Here is a 27,399-nt window from a genome sequence, read left to right as displayed (position 1 = left end):
GAGGTTCTTTTCCATGTATCATATGAGCACGTTAAGGTTCAGAAAAGAGATGGTGACTTGTCCAGGGTTTGACGGCAAATTAGTGATAGACCCTTTTCACAGGTGCCTAGTGCAAGGCCGACATTTAGTAAATGTTCAATTTTTTTTTTTTTTTTTTTTTTTTTTTGAGACAAGGCCTCACTGTGTCACCCAGGCTATAGTGCAATGGCACAGTCATGGCTCACTGCAGGTCCAACCTTCTGGGCTCAAGCAATCCTCCCACCTCAGCCTCCCAAGTAACTGGGACTACAAACATGTACCACCATGCCTGGCTAATTTTTTAATTGCTTTAGAGACAGGGTCTCACTACATTGCCCAGACTGGTCTTGAACTCCTGAGCTCAAGAGGTCCTCCTGCTTTGGCCTCCCAAAGTATTAGGATTACAGGCGTGAGCCACCATGCCTGGCCAAGAAATATTTATTAATTGAAAATTTTGATACTTAGGATTACAGGTGTGAGCCACCATGCCTAGCCAAGAAATATTTATTAATTGAAAATTTTAATACATTATCAGGGATCAACTTATGGTCTCCTAACTCTTTGCCCAGTATTCTTTCCATTAAGATAGCTTGGTGGGGCCAGTGGTTGGGCTTCATCTCAGGGTGACCAGATAATAGAGAGAGGGCTGGATCTCTGTCACTATTGATATTGCTGACAAGGATGGCATTTTCTGGCCTTTGCTGCTGTCCTTATACATACTCCCCACTACAGAAAGCCCAGATTCAGTAGTCTCTGGGCTGCAGACTCAAGCTTTTGTTGCCTTTGCTCCCTGTAGTATACTGAACAATGACACCAGTGACCCCCAGCTTCTCACTCTGCCTTCTTCTTTATTTTCTTTCTCATCAGTGTCTTGCGTCTCCTTCTGTTCTGCTGATGGATGAGGAATTTGAGCTCATCTCACAAACATCTGCTACACGGTTCACTGTTAAGGAGTTGTTGTGTCACATACCTTGGGAAACCATTTACTGAAAAGCGCCCACCTAGGATTCTTTCACCTGTTCGCTAGCAGAAATTTCACTGGTTGCTAGTGTAGTGCTGGAGGCTGGGATTGCAAAGATTAATAAAACAGTCTCTGCCTTCAAGGAGTTCAGAATTTTGCGGAGGTAGACAGATGTGTAAATACAAAAGTGCAGCAGATGTTGCAGTAGAGGTCAGCAGAGAGTATCTGGGTCCAGAGGAGGGAGTGGCTGGATCTGCCTTACGGGGTGGGAAACAAAAGCTTTCCCGAAGAGTTTTCTACAGGGACGTCCCATCAGTGGGTTTCTACTCAGAAAACTCCTGGCCCCAGCTACCACCACCATATCAGAAATTGGTTCCAGGCCAGGCATGGTGACTCAAGCCTGTAATCCCAGCACTTCGGGAGGCCGAGGCAGGTGGATCACTTGAGGTCAGGAGTTCGAGACCAGCTTGACCAATGTGGCGAAACCTTGTCTCTACTAAAAATACAAAAATTAGCTGGGCATGGTGGTGCATGCCTGTAGTCCCAGCTACTTGGGGGGGCTGAGGCACAAGAATCGCTTGAACCTGGGAGGTGGTTGCAGTGAGCCGAGGTTGCACTCCAGCCTGGGTGACAGAGTGAGACTGTCTCAAAGTAAAAAAAAAAGAAATTGGTTACAGTCGCACTTTATTGATGAAGCTGTCTCTCTCTTAACCTTACCCAATGTTGAGTATGATATTTTGAGCTACCTGTTAAATGGGGGCAATAGTAGTACCATTTTCATTTAGAAAATTCCTGAGCACTTAACTTGCATTATCTTAACATTATCTCATTGAATTCTCACAACAGCCTTATGGAAAAAGTACTGTAATATTATTCCCATTTTACAAATGAGAAAACCAGGCACAGAGAGGTTAAATCATCTACCCAGGATCATACAGCCAACATATAGCAGAGCTGGGATTTGAACCCCAGGTAGTCTGATTCCAGAGTCATTTTCCTAAAACAGCCCCAAAAAGAGCCATTGTGACCTTGATATAATTCTTACCTCAAAGAGTTGTAAGGATGAGAATTTAAATACTTAGCAATGTATCTTCCATGTAATAAGCATTTAATATAATGATCATTTATATTACAAAACATTCTTTCCTAAATGCTGGGGTGGATTGGGCTGTTGCAAAGATATTGCCTTCCTGTCTCTCCAACTTTTCCTGGCTTTAGCATCTATGCAGCCTGCCGCTTTGTATCTTAGACAGCATAGATAAGGAAGGAAGCAGGGGTAGGGCATGGGGTCTGTGGTATGTGGCTCTGCTGGAGTTCAATTCAGCAGATACTCCCTAAGCACCCACTCTGGGCTAGAGCCTGTCCTGATGGCAGTGGGGATGCCAAGATGAAATAGGCTGTGGTCCCTGCTGTCCAGGAATTCACAGTCAGTCTGGGAGGAGAGATGACACTGCAACAGATTATTTTAATACAGTCTCCTCAGATGGATCTTAGCCAGCACATCAGACCCCACTGCCCACGGCTCATACCACAACTAGCAGGGCAAGAATGCCTTGCTATTATATTGATTGTTAAAATAATAATCCTGTTAATATCTTTGACATCATTAAAGTCGCTGTTACTAATGTAGAAAGTAGTAATATCTTAGAGAAGGTCAGCAGCTACTCAAAAGAGACTTTTAACATACTCAATTGGAAAAACCTATTTTATTTTTATGGGTGGGGGGTGTTCCAAACGTGCAGGTAGGGCTAAGGGAGTCCTTGGCTTGAGGATTATACTGTGGGTAAGGATTTATGTCTACCCAGCCTCCCTCCTGGCCACCCAATGTGCTCCGTAGTTATCACATACTTTATAGCTTCTTGTACCCAGGCACATTTTTTTATTTGGCAGAATGAGCAAGAAGTGGGAGGTAGCTTTCTGAGGCAGGAAGTCCCTGCCAGGAGAGGCAGTGACTGAGTGTCTACTGAGATTGGCAGGGGCTATTGCCAGGACAGCTAGGGCTTCGTGGAGTGTATGTCTTATTGCATCTATTACCTCCAATTAATGGATCCATGGGCACTATTGGTGCTTCTACCACATGCCTAGCAATGTGCCCAAAAATCTATATGCTGCTTGAGGAGAGAAGACTAATACATGAGACAAAAAGGGTTTGGCACAAGATGAGATGCTCTGCTCAGGGGTTGGATTGGTGGTTCAGATGCTCAGAAGCTATAGGGACTTATGAGTGCCTCCTTACTGAGCACTGGGCTGTGTACGACATCAGAATGGGTGATGGCTCACTCTTCAGTGTCCACAAAGCCCTTTCTGATCTGATCTCAGCTAGGCGCTCTAGTATCATCGGCATCATTTCTTCTTACATCCTGGATTCTGGGCAAACCACAATACATCGTATTATTCATTAAATGTGGGATCTCTGTCAAACTTCTGTAACTTTCCTTATGCTGTTTCCTCTCTTACCTGTGTGTGGGTTAACTTCAATTCATCCTTCAGGACAAGATTGGAACTTATTAATGACTCTTCTTGTCTGAGTCTTCTCCCTTTCTTTCTGTCCCTTAGGTAATTGACATGCCTCCAAGTTCCTAGTTGCTCCTGTCATAGACCTCATCAAGATGAAACATAGGTTCTGGTTTTCTTGAGGTCTGCACCACTGACTGGACTATAAATTCTTCCAGGGGGGAGATTGTACTTTATTAACCTCTGTACTTTTATACAGTGTCTGGCAGTAATAGGTGGACAATAAATGATTTTTTGATAAATGAGTAGATCTTTTTAGCATGTTATTCCTCTACCTAGGAACCTACAGTAACTTCATGGCACTCAAAACGTTGTAGACTCAAAAACTAGTAAACACAGTAGACTATACATCTTCACATATACATGAAAACAATAATGAGGATTTGATTTTCCCTACTAATTCAACTCTGCTTTCCCTACCCACCACCTGCCCAATGTGGTAATACATGATGCTGCGAGGTTGCCATGAAAGTGGCATTCATTGGAGATAACAGTGTAAATTGGTATAACACTTTTGGAAAGCAGTTAAGCAATGTGTTGCCAGAGTCAGTAAAATGTCCATATATTTGACCAGTCATTCCACTTCCAGGAGTCTGTCCTAAGGAAATAATCTAGTTTATACAATAAGCTTTCCCTCAGATGCTATTGTTTATAATAGTGAGAAATTGGAAAAAGCCTAAAAGGCCACCAATCTAAACTGTGATAAATCTACTCAGGGAAAACCATGAGCTTTTAAAGCAGCAGTGTAAAAAATGATGCTTACCGAAAACCATGTGGCAGTAAGGACAAATATGCTATAATATATGTAATAAATGTGTTATAATGCTAATTGAAAAAATTAGGCTACAGAGTTGAATGAGTTATCTAACCATGTAATCCAAACATAATGCACAAGAAAAACACTGGAAGGAAATACACGAACATGCTAACAGTTATGTCCCATAAAGAGGTGGGGTTAGATGATTTCATATGGTAATTTCAAATAATAAACATACTCAATATAATAGCACAAATTCTTACCCAAATTATTGGTTAAGAATTTTAAAATAAACCAGCCAGGTGTGGTGGCTCACGCCTATAATCCCAGCACTTTGGGAGGCCAAGGCAGGCGGATCACGAGGTCAGGAGATGGAGACCATCCTGGCTAACACGGTGAAACCCTGTCTCTAATGAAAATACAAAAAATTAGCTGGGCATGGTGGCGGGCGCCTGTAGTCCCAGCTACTCTGGAGGCTGAGGGAGGAGAATGGTGTGAACCTGGGAGGCGGAGCTTACAGTGAGCCAAGATGGCACCACTGCACTCCAGCCTGGGCGACAGAGTGAGACTCCATCTCAAAAAAAAAAAAAAAAACTCTGATCTTACCTGTTTTAAACAAAGAAATGATATGGTAATATTACTCTGGTGACAGTAGAGGACTATTTAAAGAATGGTAGTAGGAATGGAGAGAGGGGGGCTACATTCTAAAAATATTGAGGCCAAATGAGGAGGGTGTGGTGAATAACAGTATGTGGGGGAAACGTATATGCTTAATAGAGAACATTGGCTCAAGGAGTTTAATGAGATATCCAAGGTCACACAGCTAGTAAGTGGCTGATCCTGGATTTAAACCTTGTTCTGTCTCTGTCCAAAGCCATGCCCTTTCTCCTGCAGCTGAGACGCCTATTACAGTTTTGGAGAAACTTTTTTTTTCTTTTAACCAGTTGCAGTGTAGAAGCTTGTTTAGTGTAGCACCTCCTTTTTGAGGGGAAGGGGGCCAGGAAGGGTTAATTCTTTCTAAGACAATGAGAAGGGGGAAAGACCATAGATACCAAAGCTGCTTCTATCATGATCAGTTGAATTGATTAGTTTAGAAGTTCACTGGGCATTGGGTGTGTTATACCTGTCGTTTTGAGGGCTGTTTTTTGTGAAGTTGCAGTGGTTCATTGGTTAGCTTTTGTTTGATGCTTAGCTTATGGTAGCAGGGCCTCTTGGACATAAGCATGCATATGTATACCGTATTACATGCTAATGAACATTTTGTTCATTACACCAAGTTTATTAATGATGCTGCTGCTGTGGGAGTGAGAGAGGGGTCAGGGTGGCAGCCTCAAACAAGGGACAGTGTCTAAGCTGCTCTGAAAGGAAGGGTTCACCTGAACCATACAATGCCCTATCCCCATACTTACCTCTCAATGACTAATCTAAGAAAAGGTGATTTTGAACTTGAGTCTATCCTTTGGAGTATGATACTCATCCCTTTGGAAGAACCCATTTCACATTGACATGTTCACTCTCTGACCTTGGGCATGTTTTCTGCGCTGGGGTTTACTCTCTGCACTAGGGTTTGCCTAATAGAGAACATTGGCTCAAGGAGTTTAATGAGATGTCCAAGGTCACACAGCTAGTAAGTGCTGATCCTGGATTTAAACCCACTAGGGTTTACTCATTTATAAAGTGAATGACATATAACCACTCAGAGGATTGTTGTGTATAGATTTGGTAGCCTTAACTCGTGAAGAGGCTTGTAAGCCACATTAAAGGATTTGAACTTGATTCTTTATGGTGGGAAGCCCTTGAAGGATTTTAAACAGGAGGTGGCAGGGGCACACTTGATTGATTACACAGGAGGCAGATGCTTATTAATGTTTGTGGAGTTAACGTTGTTACCAGGGAGACAAAGGCAGAGTGGCTGCGACTGTGGCATCATTCTCAGTGGTCCCCTTTAGACCAAACGTGGCACTGTGGGAAATGATGCTTAGAGCCCTAAGTTATGTTTGGATCAGCACCCTGGAGAGAAGTCACCTCTTCCTTCCTTCCCCTGTCTGAATGTGGGAAATTTAAAATACATGTTGATGCATATGCTGTCTTATAGGGTCAAGCCTTTGGGGCTGTGAGGGGTGCCATTCAGTGTGTTCAAGGAGAAGGATTGTTGTAATGAGCAAAATACTGATTCTGCATGAAAGGATTTTAATCAACTGCCCTGATACCTGAGGGACACAGCACTTGGCTGGAGTGCTGAGCTGTGCACCATCCAGCCCTTGCTTCCAGCCTACTGGCTTCCTGCTTGGGTGCCTCTGTCTAGGAAGACCTGCAGCAGCTATCCGTCCTGTGAATATTCCTGTCTATGCTTATGTGGCACATCTCAGGTAACAGAGCATGTTATCTCCTTTGAAACCTCACCACAACCTGTGTTACAAGGATTTTTATCCCCATTTTACAGGTGGGGAACTGTGAACCTCAGAGAAGTCAAGTGCCTTTCCAGGTCATACAGCTAGTAGACACGGGATTCAGGCCCCAGCGCTCTACAGGCAAGGAGGAATCCAAAGCTAATAAGCCCCCATTACTATTTTAACTTAGAGCTATGCCTGTTGTGGTAGGAGTTAAGCCTCCCTCTCATACAGGTTGGGAGTTGAGGACAGGATGCACTACCATGGCACAGCCTAGCCTTCTGCACTCTTACTCAGAATACAGCAGCCACGGAATGTAGGAGTTCCATCAGAGATACCGAATAGTGAGCAACTGGGGGCTTCTTGAAATACCAGCCCCTGGGACCCTGTTGCCCAGCAGGGGAGCCCAATCTCCTCTAGCGGGTCCTCAGAGCACAGGAGGCCTTGGTGGGAACCTTTGCTTAGCATCGTCTTCCACCTAATTTCTCAAGTTGTATTCCTTATGAGCTCTGGCAGCTGCATTGTTCCAGATGCTCATTTATTTATTCATTCAGCACTTAGTAAGTACCTACTCTTGTCTTTCCTTTTATGTTCAAGGCACATTTCCAAATACTAGAGTTTTGGTGACACACTTGAAGAGACTTTATTGCATCCACCGTGATAGTATTTTTTTCCTTGATCACAGTTCAGCTCTAGGTTAATATTCCATTAGAACTGGCCACCTTCTCTTTTGTACTCACATGGAAGTTACTGCAGGTTCCAACAACAACAATAATAATTGAGGTTGAGCATCCGTAAGTTGAAAATCCAAAATTCTCCAAAATTGGAAACTTTCTGAGTGCCAACATCACATTCAAAGGAAATGCTCATTGGAGCATTTCAGATTAGGGATGCTCAGCCAGTTAAGTATCTGCAGATATTCCAAAATCTGTAATCTGAAATACTTCTTGTCCCAAGCATTTGGATAAGGAATACTCAACCTGTAGCAGCAGGAGCTAATATATTCGCCTGCTGTCTGATGTGCTGGACACTGTTCTGAATGCTTACATGAATTATTTTATCCTCTAACAACCCTAGAGATATGTATTGCTATCTCCATCTTACAGGTAAGATAGACACTTCGCAAAGGTCATGTCATAGCCAGTTCATTAACAGAGTGAAGGCATTTGGTTTCAGTTCTCTCCTGACGACATTCCATGTCCTATCACACAGGAGTAAGGATTCAGGCTTTGGCTCCTGCTTGATGTCAAGCCATGTATTTAACTCCTACACACAGCAAGCTTTACCTCTCTCTACACTGTGTCATATGACCCACTCAGCTCTGAGTTATGCTGAAAGATAACACTACATAAGCTCAAAGCAAAAAGCAGTTTTGTACACTGATGAAAATTTGACCGCGCACATGGAAGATTGAAGGTGCAGTATTGTGCCTTTGAACACTGGTTAAGAGCTACTCAATTTGCCCAGTCATAGTCTTAGGTAAGTACAGTAGCATTCAGGAATGAATCTGTTGTCCATTCCTCTCAACTCCCTAGATGGAGAGAGAAGACTGGTTTGTAAACAGCCATGATACAAGACAGAAAATGAGAAAACGTTTTCTTCTCCCTTTCACCTTCCTGGCTGGTTTCCTGGTGTTCGTCAAAGTATGGAGAGAGGGTCTGGAATACCAGACTCTTCAGGAATATACCCCCAGGCTCCAGGAAAGTGGTTCCAGTCCCCCATTAAGCCTAGATTGTCTTCTCTTGCAGGATGTAGCATGACATAGAGCAGAGACCAAGATAAATCACCACTAGAAGTGTTTGGTGGCAAGTCCTTAGTCTGCCTATCCCCTTCTCTCTTAAGAGAGAGACAAGAAAAGGAAAAAAATTGGATAGTTTTTGTAAATTAGTCTGACACCAATGTCTAAAAACAATCAGGCTCAAGGACTTGGAAAGAAATGAAGTAAACTTCATGTTTTCTTTGCTTTGGTTTCATAGAAGTTCATGGTTGGGCAAGAGTGGCTTAGAGCTGTGTTATTCAAAGTGAAGTTTAAAAAGCAAAACAAAAGAAAAAAACTGGTTCTTCACCGCAAATAGTTTTGAGAAGTACTGACTTATTAAGTTAGTGTGACAGTGTGAAAAATAACCTCAGTCTTTTGATTATGAGATTAATAATACCTGCCTCAGAGTACTGTTTTGGGGATTATTTGATGGTAAATAATATTTTGAGTACTTAAGATTTGCCTACTGCTGTGCACTGTATGTGTATTATTTAATCTTCTCCACAATTCTGTAGTAAGTTTTCTGAAACTTTGACTAGGTTATAGGACTTGCCAGAGGTCAAAGGTGTGGTAAGTAAGCAAGTAGGTAGGATTTGAATGGGAGTTATGTGGCATGTTCTGTGTAAGGAGCCTGTTCCACATGAGGGCTCACTTGTCACTGTACTTTCTCTGTATCACAAATGGTAGAGATCTGCTTTCTTTTTCTATCACTGTCCCTAACTTACTTTGTTACCTTGGGCAAGTCCCTTTCTCTGAGACTTAATTTTTCTTATTTACCCTCAAGGATATGCCACATGACATAGGTTTTTATTCCCTAGATCATGTGGCATATCCTAGGAACCAGGGACTTTATTCATCTCTGGTTCCACAGCATCTAGCTTGATAGGCCTGACATATAGTGAGTATTCAGTACTGAGGCCATTGGTTACTCTAGAGGATCTGTAAGGCTCCTTTTACTCTCTACTTTCTCTGAGCATCCTACATACTTTGTTCTCTGCCTTCTCCACCCTTCCTCAACATCATATTTCCTACCTAGTTCATAGGACAGCATGACCTTATTTCCTTATGTCTGCCTGTCGTAAGCAGTCTTGATCCTGCATACTTTCAGACAGCCCACGTGGTACCCATGTTTTTGTCTGTGAAATGTGTCTAGGATAAACCACCAGGGATAACGCAAGTTAAAGGGTAGAAGGGGCCTGCTCACAAAATCAGAAGAACACTCTTATTCCATTCCTACCCAGTTGGGCCTGGGCCTATGGCAGCCCTGCCAGGCCTGAGTAATGGCCATAGCCTGGAGCAGGGTTTTCCTTGAGCTCCATCGGGGTTTCCAGTAATTGGAACATGGTGCCTTCCAACTTGTAATGGATGGCAAAACAAGACGGGCATTTGTCACTGCCTGACTCCCTGTGGGAAAGAGGCTCGTAAGTCACAGCTGACAAACCCTTTGATGACTTTTAAACTTCATTTACAGAAAAGAATAGCTATAATCAACCAACAGCAAGCAGTGACTAATCTTGCCACATTATCACTGTGAGGAGCCAACTCTTAAGGCGTAGGAAGGGGGCGGGGGCCATCCCCAAAGCTCACAGCAAGTGCTGATTGGCTCTTGGACTTGAGAGTATGCCTTCAGCTAGGCCCTGTGAGTTTATGCTCAAAGGATCAGTGTTAGGAGGTAGAGGAAGAAACTGACCTCCAGGCAGATACAGGGCATGCCCAGTTTTGAAGCTGTTCTGGACCAAGATTATGAGACCAGCTCTGGTCTTACACATATTCATCCTACCTCTGCCATTTCCAGGCTTGAGCGAGACCAGACACCAGGCTTTGGTTTCCTCATATATGAAATGGTCACAACATATATCATCACTATCTCATGGCAGAAGGCTTAGTGCAGTTCCTGGGATGTAAGTACTCCACAGGTATTGATGATGATTATCATGATCACGTGTTTGGGCCTGGAGTACCTTTTGTGGTCACATGGCTTAAAACCTAGGTCATATGGCATGTCAGCAAAGCCAGGACCATTCTTCCTGTGGATGGGGGCTCAGTGGGAGCAATCTAGTGGAATGGGAATAACACAGGCTTTAGAATCAGACAAGCCCTTCGGTCTTTCCGTCCAAAGCATGCAACTTAATGTGACTGTAGACAAATTAAGCTGTTTCTGAGTCTCACTTGTATCTGTAGAGTGCAGATGATACTATATATCTCATTAGATTGTGATCAGGATTACAAGAGATTATGCCTGTAAAGCTTTCAACTCAGTGCCTGGTATAAAGTTCTACATATTAAATTGTGTGTTCCCTTTTTGTTCTCCCTCAAGGCAAGAATAAGTATGCATCTATCCAGGGAAGCAGGAGACAGCAGTGAAGACATTCTTGTATTTCGAACTTCTATTTCCAGCTCTGTGTACAGGAGGAAGAGGAGAATAAGGGGATCAAAGAGGAGAAAGGGATACATTTTGTATATTGTTCCTCCCTCCTGCCAGGCCTCTTCTGGTGTCACTACCCAATGGGAATTCCTCTTAAACACTCTCCCTTTTGGTAGAGCCTTCCATGCTGCTCCTACCCCTTCTCTGATCTCTCAGACTACTTTGCTTGGGCAGTAGACCATCTCAGGGCACGTGTGCCTTGTGGCCATGGTAGATGTCCCCTGCTGGATTGGGATTTGCTTGAGGTCCCAGACCAACTGCTGGATAAATAAATAAATAAATGATTGGTTAGTTAGTTGATAATACCCGGCCCATAATTAGCTCCGTGTTCGGATATTTATAATTACAATCAGATGGATAAGTCTGTGTTTGGATGACTTATTTGGCAAAAAATAAAGAGGTTGACAATCATTTGTAGGTCCTTAATTCTAACTCAGTATCGAGGATTATAGGCATAAGTTACCTACCCATCCCTCCTTAACATAGTTCCCCTTCCTGGAACTATGAAGGGGAGCATGTCACAGATGGTAAGCCTCAGCCTAAGGCCACAGACAAGAGTAGAGCTAGTGTTCAAGATGCAGGGAGGTTGGGATTATATACCCAGAGCGTGCTATGGGGAGATAACTGAGGCCTGCCTTCTGTTTCTGCTTTGGGGTATCCTCTCAGGGCCTATTAGATATGGATACCAATGTCAGTAGTATAGGACTAGGACTGCACAGTACAGTTGAGGGGTGAGAATGACTCAGCAAAGCTGGAACCCCCTCCTGGCCGGTGTTCCGTCCTCTCCCAGCCCCATACAGTAGTAGTTTGACAGGAATGGGGCGGGGACACCTTTATGAAGTTTCTAGGTTTGGTTGCAGGTACTAGGACAAGGGAGAACATGCATAGCCGCCCTACTCCCCACCCCCAACTCCCTTACTCTCAGGCAAAGTGTGGTACACAGGGAGATGACATAGTAAAGAACATATCATCTCAGGGCTGGGATGCGGAGGAGCTAGAGTGCCAGGCTAGGTTCATCTGTTTTCATAGAGCATTTGGGTTATCCAGTTTCTTAATACCTGCTAGTCCCACCCATTATACCGGCACTTTACTCATATTATCTCCAGTTCTTATCCTAATTCTGGGAGGTTGGTATAATTTCCATTTTGCAGTTGAGGACTCTGAGGTCCAGCAAGTGAAAGGATATGGCCACAGTTACAGTTTCAAGTGATAGGTCTCGGATTAGAACTCAGTCCTGTCTGACTCTAGAGCCTGAGCTATTTTTGCTATTTCATGCGCATTTGTCCTTTGGTACTAAAAAATCGTTTTTAAAAAACAGGTTCCCAGAGAGAGAGGGCTTCTTGAAAAGCAAGTAGAGCAGAAGACTGGTGAGCACTGTGTTTCCCAGCATCTCCACAGTGCCAGCACAGATGAGGACACTCAAGAAATATTTGTTAAGTGAGTGAAGGAGATAGGAAGTGGGTAATAATAGAAATTGGCATAATCCATATCCTTTGATAGTACATGACAGATGCAACAGAGCACTTTCACATCAATTAGCCTATTTGATTCTTGTATCAGACCTGAAAGGTAATCAGGGAAGAGATTTCTGTTTTCAGATTAAAGACGAGAAGGCCTAGGGAAGTTACATGACTTGTTTCAGGTCACATGACTAAGAACAGCAGAGCCAAGGCCAAGCCTTCTGGACCTGTAGCCTGCACTGCTTACACTTCACCCATCCAGGAGCTTTTGCTGTTTGACATGCAGGGAGCTGACTCATGAGAGTGGGAATGGTCAGGAACTAAAGAGTATTCCTTGGGAAATTAGTTCCGTCTGGCCAGTAATAATCATTTGGGCACTGCTAATGAACCAGGGCTTGGCCAGTTTAATGAGATTAATAGATGTTCTGTCATCCCTGGCCGCCTGGTAAAAGCAGGAGCCTCTGGACCAAGGAGGTCCTGGACACTGATGAGTCTAATTGCTTGACTTTCTCCAGAAATAGTCTTCCCATCACTAGTAGCTATTTTCCTTCCGAACCACCCGGATGTCCCCAGGGTTATCTAAGGGCAGAGAGCTGGCCACAGGCTGCTGTGACCCTCATCCCTGTGCAGGAGAATAAGACAAGTCTCTTGTCTGAACCAAGACAGAGACTATAAATAGCATTGGGGGCATCAAGACCTAAAGCAGCAGCTCCTCCCTTGAAATGAGCATTCTTCACTGAAGAGATTCAGTGCTGGCGAGGATTTACAGAGTTCTTTGAGTGTCTGAGACTAGACTTGATCTGATAGGCAGGATTTGGAGCACATGAGGGGTGACAAGGCAGAGTTAGAGTGTTAAGACAACCATTGAGACAGTGGAGTGGAGAGTGTCAAGTAGGAAGCCTTGATTCAGGACCCCTAGCTACACTCCCCTCACCAGCTGGTTGGGTTGACCTTAAGTAAGTCACTTACCTTTGCTGATCCTCTTTTTTTTTTTTTTTTTTTTTTTTTTCATTTATAAAATGGGGCGGGATGGGTGCAGTGGCTCATGCCTGTAATCCCAGCAGTTTGGGAAGCCAAGGAGGGTGGATCAGGAGTTCGAGACCAGCCTGACTAGCATGGTGAAACCCCATCTCTACTAAAAATACAAAAATTAGCTGGCTGTGATGGCGGACACCTGTAGTACCAGCTACTCAGGAGGCTGAGGCAGAAGAATTGCTTGAACCCAGGAGGCGGAGGTTGCAGTGAGCCAAGATCGTGCCATTGTACTCCAGCCTGGGCAACAGATGTCTGGTGAGAGCCCTCTTAACAGTTTCATGGACAACCATCTTTTCACTGTGTTCACACATGATAGAAGACACAAAGTGGCTCTCTGGGCCTCTTATTTGTTTATTTTGTAGAGATGGGGTTTTGTGATGTAGCCTAGGCTGGTCTCCAACTCCAGGCCTCAAAGGATCCTCCCACCTTGGCTTCTCAAAGTGCTGGGATTACTTGTGTGAGCCACTTCCTGGCCTGGGGCTCTTTTTTTTTTTTTTTTTTTTTTTAAGGCATTAAACTCATTCTTGAGGTCTTTCCCTTCCCTTTGGGACCTAATCACTCCCAAAGCCCCACTTCCTAATACCATCACAGTAGGGATTAGGTTTCAACACACAGATTTGGTGGAGGAGGCACATTCATACTATAAGAGATACAAACTGGCTTTGTTCACTAAAATTCTGTGCAACTATGAGGAATTGTAGTAGAAAAGGGAAAGGGCGAGGACCAAGGAGAGCGTGTGTGGCTGACTCAAGGTAACATCATCTTGCCGGGGAAGTCAGAACCCAAGGCATCCCTGTGCCATGTGCAATCTTGCCCCTGTAGGTGCCTGTTTTTGAGGTCCTGATTCCAGTTCTGGCTTTGCTCTATTAACCAATTACCTTGCTTCTCTGAACCTATCTCAGTTTCCCTATGTCAAACACCTCCTCACGGGGCTGTTGTGAGAATTAAATACTGTAATACTGTGCAGCATTCAGTAATTAGTGGCTGTCCTTTTTTTTTTTTTGACGGAAAGTCTCGCTCTGTCGCCTAGGCTGGAGTGCAGTGGCGTGATCAAACAGTTCTCCTGCTTCAGCCTCCCAAGTAGCTGGGATTACAGACATGCGCCACCATGCCCGGCTATTTTTTTTTTTTTTAAGTAGAGACGGGGTTTCGCCATGTTAGCTAGGCTGGTCCTGAACTCCTGACCTCAAGTGATCCACCCGCCTTGGCCTCCCAAAGTGCTGGGATTATGGGCGTGAGCCACTGTGCCCAGCCAGTGGCTGTTTTTACTGTGACAGCTCTCTGGGTGTCTCATTTACCCAAAGTTCAGAGGTAACTTTTAGGGCTTTTCTACCTTTGCAGACCCCTGTCACTTTTCTCCACGTTCAGGCTTGGCTCTCCTGTGTTCAAAAACAATTTCCAGCTGAAATGTTTCAACTGGAAAAAAATGAATTTGTTATTGCCACATTTCTTCTGCTGTTACTAGCCTGGAGAAGCAGGCCCATCCCTTTGAGCTGTAAATTGCATTTCAAAGCCTGTTTCCCTAGTGGATTTTAATTAGCTTAAAAGACCCAGCTTTTACGCAGCAATTGTTTCTCCTGCAGGTAAAGGTGAAGGCACTCATTGGGGAGCCAGTCCCTAGTTTTCTCAAACATAGCATTTTTTTTTTTTTTTTTTTTTTTTTTTTGAGACACTATGCTATCTCCCAGCTCCTCAGTGTCCTGGGGGCCTGTCTCTTACCAGCCCTAAGTGGAAAATGGAATATAAGGACCCTAGACTTAGCGTCAGAAGACCCATGGGGTAGTCTTGTCTCTGCTACTCACTAGCTGTAGCATCCTGGCCAAGTTTTTACTGTGGGTAAAACTTCTGTTCTTTTGAGTAAGAGCATTTATAAGCTCCATGTGCACACAGGTCCCTGCTCATCTGACATTGCAGAAGTCTCTAGGAACAAATTTGCTTCTCTCCCTCCCCCAACCACCAAGAGCAATCCTTCTACCCACCTCTCCTCAGTTCATTGCTAAACCTAGGACCCCTGGGGGCTGCAGACACCTTGCTCTCAATTACACAGCTAATCCGTGAGGCAGAGCTTGGCCCAGGGCAGGAAATAGCTTACCAAGTCAAGTAGCTCCTGCTGAATGGATGTCAATATTTTCTAGGGCTCCCACTCTAAGCTAGGGGGGAACCTTGAAAAGCATAGCAAGAATTGGGTGGGAGGGATTGAGTTGGTCTGTGGAAGTGGGTGTTTGGATGAAAGATTAGAAAATGGTATCTGGGACCTCTGCCCCAGTGGTCCTAACCACGTAAGGCAGCCCACAGCTAGACCTTCTCACCACCTCCTGGGACATACGTTTAACCACTCCCTCCCTAACATTGATTGAACACTTACTGTGCCCCGAGTTTTGTCAGGCCTGCCCTATAACATTTGCAGGGCAGAGTAATAAGAGTACAAATAGAGACCCATGTACCATATGTTTAAACATTTGAAGGTTCTGAGTGAAGCTAATAAATTGTGATGTTCCTAACAACCTGGAATACCATGTCTGAATTTAGAATTCTTGGGCTCATTAGGATTCTATACCTGAACCTGGCAGTTCAGGGAGACCTAGCCTGGCTCTACCTCCTTTTCATTCTCTTTCCCACCTCTATCCCTCACTTAGAGGAGCCTCATCAACGTGTGTGGTCACTCAAGCCTTTGTACACCCCCACAGATACCTGTCTCCTTGGGCTGAGGGAGTCCACACAACAGTAGCACATCCTGCCTTCCAAAGGAGTGTGCAGGGCATGAAAGTGAATATGGGGCTGTTTAGACGAGGAGCTCAGAGGTTGGGTACCTAGAGCATGCCATAGGTGAGCATTTCTCGTTTTAACTGCAGATTTCTCACCCAGAGCAGCACTTGGAACCACATACATACACTTCCCAAGTCTCTCCTCTATAGATCAGAAAACTGATCTTCATATGCCATGGCTTCTGGCTGCCCCTCCTTGGCATTATACAGAATGTGTTCCACTCTGACCTTTACCCTCATCTAGAATGGGGTTCGCAGATGGCAGTATTGGAATAAAGAGGTGCAAGCCAGTGTAATTACAAGATCTTGTGGAGGGCTTTAGGGTTTGCAGAGTCCTTTTATGTACATCATTCCAAACCCCAAGGAATGAGAGAAAAGACGGGCAGGGCCAAACCTTAAACACTTGGCTAACCAGTCAAGGTGAGTACTGATCTCGTCACAATACCACGAACAGCTGTTCAGCAAATGCTTCCTGCTCAGTGGTGCTTGTGGCTCCCAGTAGAGGTCACTCTTTGTATCTCCATCCACACCCCAGGCTTGGTTGACTCCCTCTAGCCAAAGCAAGTGGCTTCTCCCTGGGCCAAAACTATAGCGCTTTCAGCTGAACCACCTAGGAGAGAATCATCTGATGCCCACACAGGGGCCCTATTAACTTCTTGTATACCCATGGATAGACAAGGAATTAACCCTCGAATGGCTTGTCATCCATGTGGGAGAGGGACTGTCAGCGAAAACTGTGAGGAATGGCAAGCCCATGGGAACAACATGCCTTGAGGGTTTCCTGCCTCATATGCACAGTGTGTTATTACCTTTGTGTCCTTTACTGCCTGATAAGTGTAGATGAGTGGAACCATAGGTAAACTGAGTAACAAGAGTCTGTCTCTTTCCAAGGCAGTTCCAAAGCTGGCACCAGCCCCTTCATCAGTAGCAGTGATGGGACCCTCTCAGCCTCTTTCCTTTATCTGAGATAATGCACTCCTGACTCCAGTATATCCATTGGGTTCACTTTAAGCCTAACCCTGGGAGCAGTTTCTTCCCACGTTGGGCTCAGGTCCAGCCTATGATTTCCTTGTAAACAGTACCACCTGCTGGTCAGAACATGCCAGCTTCCAGGCTGGGAGGATTTAAGAGAAAAAGAGTCTCTTACCCCTAGTGGGATAAGAGATACAGATGTATCTTTTCCAGTTCACTGAAAAGAAATCCCCCCAAAATATTAGATAAATAGGCTGGCAGACTGATGAAAGTTTTTATATATGCTATTTGGAGTCTTTTATCACCTGAAATGGCCTTAAGGTTAGGTTATTGAGATAGGAGGATTCCAAAAGGGAGTGACATCAGCCCATACCAATGAGCAGAAGACTGGGCCGGGAACTGCAAATGCCAAGGCTTAACTTGAGGCTTTTCCTACTGAAGTTGAGCTTCTCTCCTTTCCCCTTCCCTCTTGGAGCCTATGCCCAGCCGTAAACTGTTAAGGGAAAAATTTGTACAGCCCTTTGGGGTAAAAGACCTGGCCAAAATATAGAGAGCAAAGGGTAGGTGCAGTCTCATCTCTAAGCCAAACAGAACAAAATTTGAACGAGTTAGTATTAATATGGGTAACTAAAAAATAAATTTATTAAAAATAATTCTCAGGTGAATGTGCTGACTTTCTGTGGTATCTAAATTGGTTTTAGCTCTGGGAAGCAAAATGATAAAGTTGAAAGAAATAGACTTTAGGGACAGACTGACCTGGGTTCGAATGCTCATTACTAGTAAGTTAATGAACTTGTCATTCAGTTTCTGGTAAAATATGAGTAATCATGACATTCACCTGTGGGATCTTGGGATTATTCAGTATTGTATGCCACCCTTAGCCCACAGTGAGTGCCTGGTGAGGCTTTGTATTAGTCCATTCTTGCACTGTTATAAAGAAATACCTGAGACTGGGTAATTTATAATGAAAAGTTTAATTGGTTCACAGTTCTGCAGGCCGTACAGGCTTCTGCTTCTCAGGAGGCCTCAGGAAATTTACAATCATAGTGCAAGGTGAAGGGGAAGTAGACACGTCTTCATATGGCCCAGGCAGGAGGAAAAGAGACAGTGGGAGGTGCTACACACGTCTAAACAACCAGATCTCACGAGCACTCACTATCATGAGAGCAGCACCAAGGGGGAAATCCATGATTTCAGTCACCATGATCCAGTCACCTCCCACCAGGCCCCACCTCCAACACTGTGGGGATTACAATTAGACATGAGATTTGGGCACAGACACAAATTCAAACCATATCAGGCTTAGCTAGCATACCCTTTTCAAAATGGCTGGTAGCAATTCAGACAGGTCTGTGTCTGGATCAGACTAAGCAGTTTTCTTTTCTTTTTTTTTTTTTTTTAGACAGAGTCTTGCTCTGTCGCCCAAGCTGGAGTGCAGTGGCTCACTGCAACCTCCGCCTCCTGGGTTCAAGCAATTTTCCTGCCTCAGCCTTCCGAGTAGCTGGGATTACAGGTACCCGCCACCACACCTGGCTAATTTTTTGTATTTTTAGTAGAGACGGGGTTTCACCGTGTTGGCCAGGCTGGTTTCGAACTCCTGACCTCAGGCGATGCACCCGTCTCGGCCTCCAAAGTGCTGGGATTACAGTTGTGAGCCACCATGCCTGGCCCCTGCAATTTTCATCATATGGTGGTAGTCTAGAGTAAACATCACTTGCAAATACCATGTGACCATGGTTCTACATTGAAGATCTTCAAATTTAGATCCTGAATGGGATAACATTTTAGATAAGCATTAAAGGAGTAGACTCAAAAGAATTAGAGTCAAGCAGATCAGGGAGTCAGATCCCAGCCCTGCCATTCACTAACATTGTGGCCTCTCTGAATGTGAGATTTCTCCCTTGTAAAATGTTGTGGTTCTGCATATCATATGAGTACCAAATGAGGGAATGTATGTAAAGCACCTGGCATGAGGTCAGCAGCCAATATATGGCAACTCTTGGTAATAATGATAAGAAAACAAGATGCAGGAACAGGTAGGCTGGATGCTATAAGGGTTAAGGAAGGTAAGAGGCAATTCATTTATCCAGGATATGGGCCATGGGCAGTCCCTGAGCCCAGCCCAGGGACCCAGCTTCACAGAGGCTCTTTTTCTTCAGGTGGGCACCATGTCCTTGAAGATGCAGGCAAGCAATGTAACCAACAAGAATGACCCCAAGTCCATCAACTCTCGAGTCTTCATTGGAAACCTCAACACAGCTCTGGTGAAGAAATCAGATGTGGAGACCATCTTCTCTAAGTATGGCCGTGTGGCCGGCTGTTCTGTGCACAAGGGCTATGCCTTTGTTCAGTACTCCAATGAGCGCCATGCCCGGGCAGCTGTGCTGGGAGAGAATGGGCGGGTGCTGGCCGGGCAGACCCTGGGTAAGCCTCTCTCCACTATATTCTCCTAGTATTCTCTACAGTAGCTGCTATCACTATCCAGTTCTCAACCCCCTTCTCTCTTTCTCTCACCGCTACCACTGCTCTGAGATTTTATAAATTTATAAGCTATGTTTAAGTTAAGTAGTTATAAAATTAATCCCTATAGGGAAGAATTTTAGAAGCCTCTGGAAAACACTTCTGACCTGTCTCTGCTTTCTCAGAGCTTCTTAGTGACAGGCTTTACAGTTCCAGTTAAAATGCAGATTCTCCAGAGAAAGAGAACAGAGTGGCCTAGAACAGCCTGTTACACCGGGTACAGATGACTTAGGTTAGAACCCTTTCTGAGAGCGAGCAGGAGGGCCTGAGAGCACAAAGACAGTGTGAATACGCTTGGCTTTGGTGTCATGTCCATGTGATATGACTATGCTAGTGGTCTCTCTTGAAGTATGTACAGTGTTCATGCATGTGCATTTACTCCTGTGTATATGTGTATGTTTGAAAAGGGGTATCTATATGTGTTTTTTCCTGAACAAGAAGTATATGGATTGACTGAACATGTGGAGATATGTGGACTCATACCTTTGTATGTATAGGTGTAGTGTGTGTGTGAGAGAGAGAATATATTTGAATGTGTCAGCAGATATGCATATATTCATTTACCAGGTATTTATTGAGACCTTTTCATGTAGTAAGGACTATTCTAGGCATGAAGGTGTTTGGTAGAACATCCATGTGAATGTGCATTGGCTCATTTGCATGTGGGTAGTTGTCTATACTGAGTGTACTTGAGAGTACACGTTACCTGTGTGTGAGTTTCTTACCTGGATATGTGAATGTGTGTGTGAGGGTGGCTCTATGTATGTGTTCCCATGTACCTGATGTGTTACGCATTTACGTGAGTGTATTTGAGAATGCATATAGGAATACTCGACGTGTGTGTGTGGTGGGGCGGAGGGGATGACATGTTTATGAGCATGCATGGATGGATCTGAAAGTGTATGGACATGTAAACAGGCATATCCATGTGATACCTGGATATGAATCTAATGTTTGAAGATTAGATATATGAAGACCTTTGTTGGCACCATCAGTGAGCAGAATCCATGTGTATGCCATGTAAGCACATGAATTGCTGTGTGTGTGCATGAGGGTGATGTGTGTGGGCACACTACTGTCATGCTAGCATTCCAACTCTGCCTTCTCCCTCCACACAGACATCAACATGGCTGGAGAGCCTAAGCCTGACAGACCCAAGGGGCTAAAGAGAGCAGCATCTGCCATATACAGGTGGGGCTGTCTGACTGTCTGTCTGTCTGGGTGGGATGACTCTCTCTTTCCACAGAGGGAGTAAATGCTGGTGTGACAGTGTGCTGAGTCTAGAACTTGGGGAGGTGTTTGGAGATGAGGGCCTGTGGAAAGTGGGCTGAGTGGCCGTCCCTAAGCTCCAGCCCTCTCCCCTTTGTTTCCCCAGTGGCTACATCTTTGACTATGATTACTACCGGGACGACTTCTACGACAGGTGAGCAGGGGAGGGGCGTGCCCAGGCGTGAAACAGCCAAGCTGGAAGGGTCCTGAGAGATTGTTGGTGCAGCCCACTGAGTTCTCCAAATGAGAACCAAAGCCCAGAGGTTTGCCAGGGGTTGCTCCACCAGTCAGTGGCAGAGCTGAGACTGGGGTCTTGTTCTGCAGGTGCCCAGGCCAGAGCTCCTACCACCATACAACACTGTCTACCATGCTAACTGCCCTTTTTCCTTCTTGTCCTTGGGTGAGGCTCAAGGAGACCGTATAGGCAAGAGCTATATAAATGTGGCCAGTTGGAATACACAACAGGGTACAGCGCTGGTTGCAGGGAGTTTGAGCCCTTCCCTCTGTGAGGTGCCCAAGCAGCTGGTAGGAACCCCAGAGCTCAGTCTAAGCCTCTTGGGTTTATATTTAGAGACAAGAGGCCAGCAGCCATTTGGAAGTCTAATTAGTCCCTGGCGGCCTGTGGCCTACCCTGCACTCCCAAGCCCTACCCAGACTCCAGCCCGCAGGCTGTGGGCTCCCACTACAACAGCACTAGCCACATTCTTGAGTAGAAATCATGGTAGACACTAACTCAAATGTCTCCTCCTCCCTGCTTCTCTCCCTCTGTCCAGCTTAGCCCACCTCAGGCAGCCCAAGAAGAACAGTGCCTCTCTGAGCATCAGTCGTCCACCCCCATCCCCACCCCGCCCCTGTGAGTGGTTTCAGGAGAGTGTGGTGTAGTGGAAAGTGTCTTAGCCTGGGGGTCAGAAGATTTAGATGCTAATCTCAGCTCTGCCACTGAATGGATTATGTGATCTTGGGCAAATTCCCTTCCCAGTTTGTGAAATGGGCTTGCACCAAGTGATCTCTCCAGGCTCCTCCAGCTCTGGGATTCTGTGGTTCAGTGATTCTGACCAAGGCCAGAGCCGTCCCCTCCCCTTGGGGGCAGAAATGCAGGGTCTGGGATCCGATCCATTCCCAGAGACTTTCCATCTGCAGCCATCACCACCTCCAGGGAGGGGCTCCCTGAACAAAGGAGCCCCAAAGAATGGGGCTTTTGCCCAGCGATGGCAGGTTTCCTGGCCGTTGTCAGGAAAATTGACCCAAAGTTTACCCCCTGGGCTGCGATTCCCTGAAAAAGGTAGTAGCAACAGATGTCAGAGAGACCGCTTCTCAGCCTACTGAGTTTCTGCCTGGTCAGCTGGAAAGGAAGCCCGCCTGCAGAGGGCTTGGAGATGACTTTGGTTGGGGGCAGTGCACAGCCTGGGAGCCCTGGGGGGGTTCTGATTGAGCTGCCCAACCTTGATACTCTACCAAGCCCCTGGCCTTTGCTCTGGAATGGAGCATGAAGGGTGTGGTGATTAAGGAGGTCAAGTAAGGAAAGGGCTTAGAGTTCAGTCTTATGCCTCTGAGGTCATGGGCTCGTGAGTTGAGGGTCTCAGTACCCTGACCTTTCATCTATTACACGTTCTAAAAGTGTGTTTTTAACCGAATTCTTTCATGCTTTGCCCTTGGGTGGACACTGAATGTGGCTAGCCATCCTCATTTGGCATATGGGGAAACTGAGGCTCAGGTAGGCTCAGTTGACCCCCACTCTTGTACCTCTCTATTTCTAGCTGGGGATTTGTGCTGCTTTGAGATTTGCAAACTCTGAGCAGAGGTTGGGATGGCAGTTGACCAAGCAAAAGCCAGGTCATGTAATAGAGCAGGCCTGGGTGCCAGGGGACCTAGGGATGTCTCCTCTTTTGAATGGGGTATAACTACTAACACCTGCTCCCTTGCCTGCCCTTACTGGGCCTGGATGGTTGGAGAGGTTGTAGTGAGGTAGTGAGGATCCCAACAGCCATCAGGGTCCGGAAAGCCCTTCCTCTTCACCCCAGGGCTTGCTAGGAGCCAGCAGAGGTGTGTAGTGCAGGCCTCCCAGCCCCTCACCAGCCACACACGTTTGTAGCTGGAGCTGCAATACCCCCCTGGTGGCCACAAACCATGCTGCAGCCTCTGGCCCATCTGCCCTCACAGGCTCTTCGACTACCGGGGCCGTCTGTCGCCCGTGCCAGTGCCCAGGGCGGTCCCTGTGAAGCGACCCCGGGTCACAGTCCCTTTGGTCCGGCGTGTCAAAACTAACGTACCTGTCAAGCTCTTTGCCCGCTCCACAGCCATCACCACCAGCTCAGCCAAGATCAAGTGTGAGTGACTATATCATATTCCTAAGTAATTTGCATTTTTATCATTAGCAAAATAATAGAATCACTTTTTTTTACATTGGAAAATAGATAAAAGAACAAATCTTCGACAGTTCTTCTGCTCTAACACAGCCAAGTATTTTCATGCATTTCTAAGACGAAACAGCTGATGTTTTAGGAGGAGGGGTTGGGTTGGGCACAGAGAGTCCAGCTGGATATGGGGCCCAGTGAAGAAATGGTGCCATCTTTTCTCTAGTAAGGATAAGGACAGGTCTACACAGGCCCATTACTCCACATTCACTCTGGTACACACATACTGCTTAACTAAGCACCCAGGAATTCAGATTGCAAAAGACACATGTTCTTGCTCAGGTGCACACAGAAGAGCACACCACACATACACACCTGTGCTCCTGTCTGTCTTTGGTCCCTTTCAGAGTTGAGAGATCAGGAGAAAAGATAGCCAGGTTCAGAATTGTGTGCTGTCACTGTAGGGATGGACACCAGGTAGTCTGAGGAGGAGACCTTTTTCCTGAGCAGGGAAAAAAAATAAAAAATAAAAAACATAACTGCTTTCCTGGTTGAAAGAACAGGGCTGAGGTTTTGTGCTAGTGTCAAGCCTCCAGCCCCCTAGGTGACAGCCCTGTCCCCCCTCCACTCCCAGTAAAGAGCAGTGAGCTGCAGGCCATCAAGACGGAGCTGACACAGATCAAGTCCAATATCGACGCCCTGCTGACCCGCTTGGAGCAGATCGCTGCGGAGCAAAAGGCCAATCCAGGTCAGCCTCTGAGGATTCTCACCCACCTCCATGACCAGGGCACAGGGCAGAGCATGGGGAAATAGTACATGGGAGAGAGGAGCTAGGGTGGCCCTGCAGATCCCAAACCACCTGCACTCACCATGCTGAGGCCAGCTTCCGCTAAGGTGCTGCCCTAGACAGCTGCCCCAGGCTGAGTTTTATTCTCCCCTCCTCCACCCCTTCCCCTCAAGATGGCAAGAAGAAGGGTGATGGAGGTGGCGCCAGCGGCGGTGGTGGCGGCGGCGGCGGCAGCAGTGGTGGTGGCACTGGCGGCAGCCGGCCACCAGCCCCCCAAGAGAACACAACTTCTGAGGCAGGCCTGCCGCAGGGAGAAGCACGGACCCGAGATGATGGCGATGAGGAGGGGCTGCTGACACACAGCGAGGAAGAGCTGGTGAGGGCCTGGCCAGGGGCACGACTGGGACTTGACTGCGCTCCTACTCTCAGGAGGCCAACAGGGGAATGGGCAGCCTGAGCTGGTTGCCCCCACTGTGAACTCCCTGTTCTCTCCTTCCCAGGGTTTCTGGTCCTGGGGGAAAGAGGGAAGAATGAGCAGGGGGCACTTGCCTATCTCAGACACCATCAGAAGTCCCACTGAGGCCTAGGGCAGACCTCCCCCAAGTGCAGGCACATTCTGGCCTCCGGTTTCCACTTGAGTTGGAGAAGGGGAGATTCGGACATAAGGGAGCGCACACGGCCTGCAGAGCTTCAGAGCAGGGCTGGGGTGGCTTGTGGAGGCCACAGCCAAGGAGGTGGGTGTCACCTTCACATGAGGATTTTCTAAAAGCCATTGCTGCTCAAGCATGAAGCAAAAGCTGTCTCATAAGGGGGTGAGCTCCCCGCCTATTACTAGAACTATTCAGGCTGAGGCTGGCAGGCCATTTGACAAGGAGCTTATGCTGAGTGGGAGGGTAGACCAAACTCTGAGTCTGTGGGATATGGGTTGTGCACTTGCTGCTCATTTACTTAATGAGCTCTCATTGAGCACCAAGACCTAGACCATACTCTCTAACTTCACATAACCTTAACAAGAGCCCTGTACTATGCAGAGTATTCTGTTACCACATTTTACCCTGTGAGGAAACCGAGGCTCAGAAAGGCTGAGTGGTGTGCTCAGGGCATCAGCTCGTAGGGACTGAACCAGGGTTGGAGTCCAGACTGACTTGCTGGATCTGCAGCTTTCTCCTTTTCAGCACTGCTGAGTTCTATCGTGAGAATAGATGGGCTCATGGCCATGACAGTTAGGAGGTCTGCCTTAGGCTAGCTCATCTCTCCTTTGAGTGTAGCCCGATCCTTTGTCTTATTTTCTCAGGCATAGCAGTGTCCATAAAGGCCCTAACAAAGACTTGGATGCCCCCAGAAATGGGGAGCTCACCAGTCTATAAAGCTTTCAGCCTTCTCCAGTGCAGGCTCTCTGCACAGAAATGGGGCTCCTGCCACTCCCAGAACACCCTTCACTGGCCCGTGTGGGGTCCTCAGACCACCCTCCCAAGTTCCCAAGCCAGCGTTGTTGGCTGGTCCCATAGTCATTCCCCTTGGCTGTTCCTGCCTCTTCTGACTGTGTCCTCTAGATGCTCTCTGGACCCTGAAGTTTTTCTGGACAAATGGCTCAGGGCAGGACTCAGAGCTGGCAATGAGTGATGTGTGGTCTCTCTTACCTCCTCCCTATCAGGAACACAGCCAGGACACAGACGCGGATGATGGGGCCTTGCAGTAAGCAGGTACAGGGGTCCTGTCCTGATGGGCAGAGGGTGGGGAAGCAGTGAAGTGGAGGTTGTGCCTTTTCCTTGGATTGGGCAGGAAGTGTCATGAAGCATACCTGGCCAGGTAGCACTGACTATGCCCAAGAATGAAGTCCCCTCCATATCTAGCCATCCCATCACACCCCTTTATGCCTGGGGCTTGCCATGCTGAGGAAGCAGCTGCTGTAGATGGGCCAGCTGGGCCCACCTAGCAAGGGTTCCTTCCCTCAGCACACTCAGCCATGTTGCCTGTCTCTGCCCTTGAGGAGCTCCTAGTCTGGTAGAGGAAGACATAAGCCATTACATATAACACCTAGTGTGAGCAGGATAACAATAGAGCAAGGCCAGATCATGGAAGAGATGATGTGTAGCTGAACCTGCTAGTGATTGAGGAAGCAATGTTCCACACCAGGGGAATGGCCTTAGCCATACAGAGCTGTGACAGTCCTTGGTATGTGGTGAGGCCAAGAGCCTCCGTGGCTGCAGTGCCCCCCTAGTTGGTAGAGGACTCTGCTTATCATCAGAGGGTGATGATTGTGAAGGGCTGTATGTGTCAGGCTTAGGGGCTGGGATTTGATTCTTTCATGGGGAGGAAATGCCCTGTGTGACAGGAGCTGCACCTGCTTTCTCCGAGTTCATCTTCAGTCCCACAAGCTGATGATTGTACCAATATAATAGATGTGGAAACAGACACTAAAGGGTGCAGGGAGATAAGGTAGTAATTGGTGGAGCCTGGATTTCAGCCCAGTGGTGTGTGGCTTCAAAGCCCACTCTCTGGCCGCTGTTTACCATCTACTCTGCCCTACCTTAAAGGAAAGCCAGGCCACACCTAGCTCTGCCTACTACTCTCTGACCCATTCCCTTGGGGTGGCTTGGGTGGAGGAAGGTCTCGAACACTAGTGTTCCCAGGGAGGTGTCTGCATAGATGACACATTTATGCTGTAGTAAGATATCCCACCAGCAAAGGCTTCCAGAAGAGCTGTAGAAAATTCTACATATGCAGTCTTCTTTTGGAACTTCTTGGTTTGTTTTGCCTGGGATGCAAACAAACCTCCATATCCAGCCATCCTGGTACACTTTGTGCCTGGTGCTTTCCAAAGCTTGTTAAAATAGTTCACAGGTGAGTTACATGGGCTCAGGTGAGGAAATGGAGGTTCAGAGAGCGGGTGAGACTTGCCCAAGGTTACATGGCCAGGAAATTATGAGGCCACAGCCAGAGTGCAAGAATATCTCTGTCTCCAGACATCATTCCACCCTTTCTTCCCTACCCGTTTTATCAGCACCAGGGTCTCTTCCTCTCAGCCTTAGTCTCTTCTTTGTCTCTCTCTCTTTCTCAGCCTGACAGGAGCAATGGCCACCAGCAGGTGAAGGGCATCGCTGCCCCAGGCCTCAAGCTGGGCACCCAACCCTGGATGCCACCCCCCAGCGGGTACCAGAGGAAAGCTGGCAGCAGGTGCCTCCTCCCCCAACGCATCCCAGCCAGTGCCATGTCCTCTGCAGGTGGAGTTACTGGCCTACTCCTTCCCCATGAGCCCTCCCTGTCTGCACTGCCCAGGCCAGAGGGTAGAGTACAGGGGTTTCCCCACACTGCCTCCCCTCCCCAGGACACTCCCAGGCTTGGGTTTTTTCTATAGGTTTGGCGGGGGGCCACAGGGAGGGGACCCTGACAATAAAGAGATTGGATCCCAA

The 27,399-nt window shown here is 46.6% G+C and overlaps 1 protein-coding gene across 7 annotated transcripts in view; it reads left to right on the top strand.

Moving 5' to 3' along the window:
• RALY (RALY heterogeneous nuclear ribonucleoprotein) overlaps positions 1-27,399 on the top strand; it is an 89,515-nt gene extending 62,116 nt beyond the window's left edge. For 3 of the 7 annotated variants that reach the window (XM_032142804.2, XM_032142803.2, XM_058432898.1), the window contains 7 exons: positions 19,216-19,480; positions 20,695-20,767; positions 20,952-20,999; positions 23,006-23,172; positions 23,834-23,947; positions 24,160-24,362; positions 27,048-27,399. In XM_032142804.2, coding sequence (XP_031998695.1) covers positions 19,225-19,480; positions 20,695-20,767; positions 20,952-20,999; positions 23,006-23,172; positions 23,834-23,947; positions 24,160-24,362; positions 27,048-27,344 — 1,158 coding nt within the window. In that variant the 5' untranslated portion in view covers positions 19,216-19,224 and the 3' untranslated portion in view covers positions 27,345-27,399. Of the gene's footprint in view, positions 1-16,485; positions 16,505-19,215; positions 19,481-20,694; positions 20,768-20,951; positions 21,000-23,005; positions 23,173-23,833; positions 23,948-24,159; positions 24,363-25,640; positions 25,690-27,047 lie in introns of those variants that run through there. The other 4 variants (XM_032142808.2, XM_058432899.1, XM_032142809.2 and 1 more) reach the window with 4 other exon arrangements.

This window comes from Hylobates moloch, unplaced genomic scaffold, assembly GCF_009828535.3.
Source record: "Hylobates moloch isolate HMO894 unplaced genomic scaffold, HMol_V3 SCAFFOLD_21, whole genome shotgun sequence".
Lineage (NCBI taxonomy): Eukaryota > Metazoa > Chordata > Mammalia > Primates > Hylobatidae > Hylobates > Hylobates moloch.
This window is presented reverse-complemented; position numbering and strand designations above follow the sequence as displayed.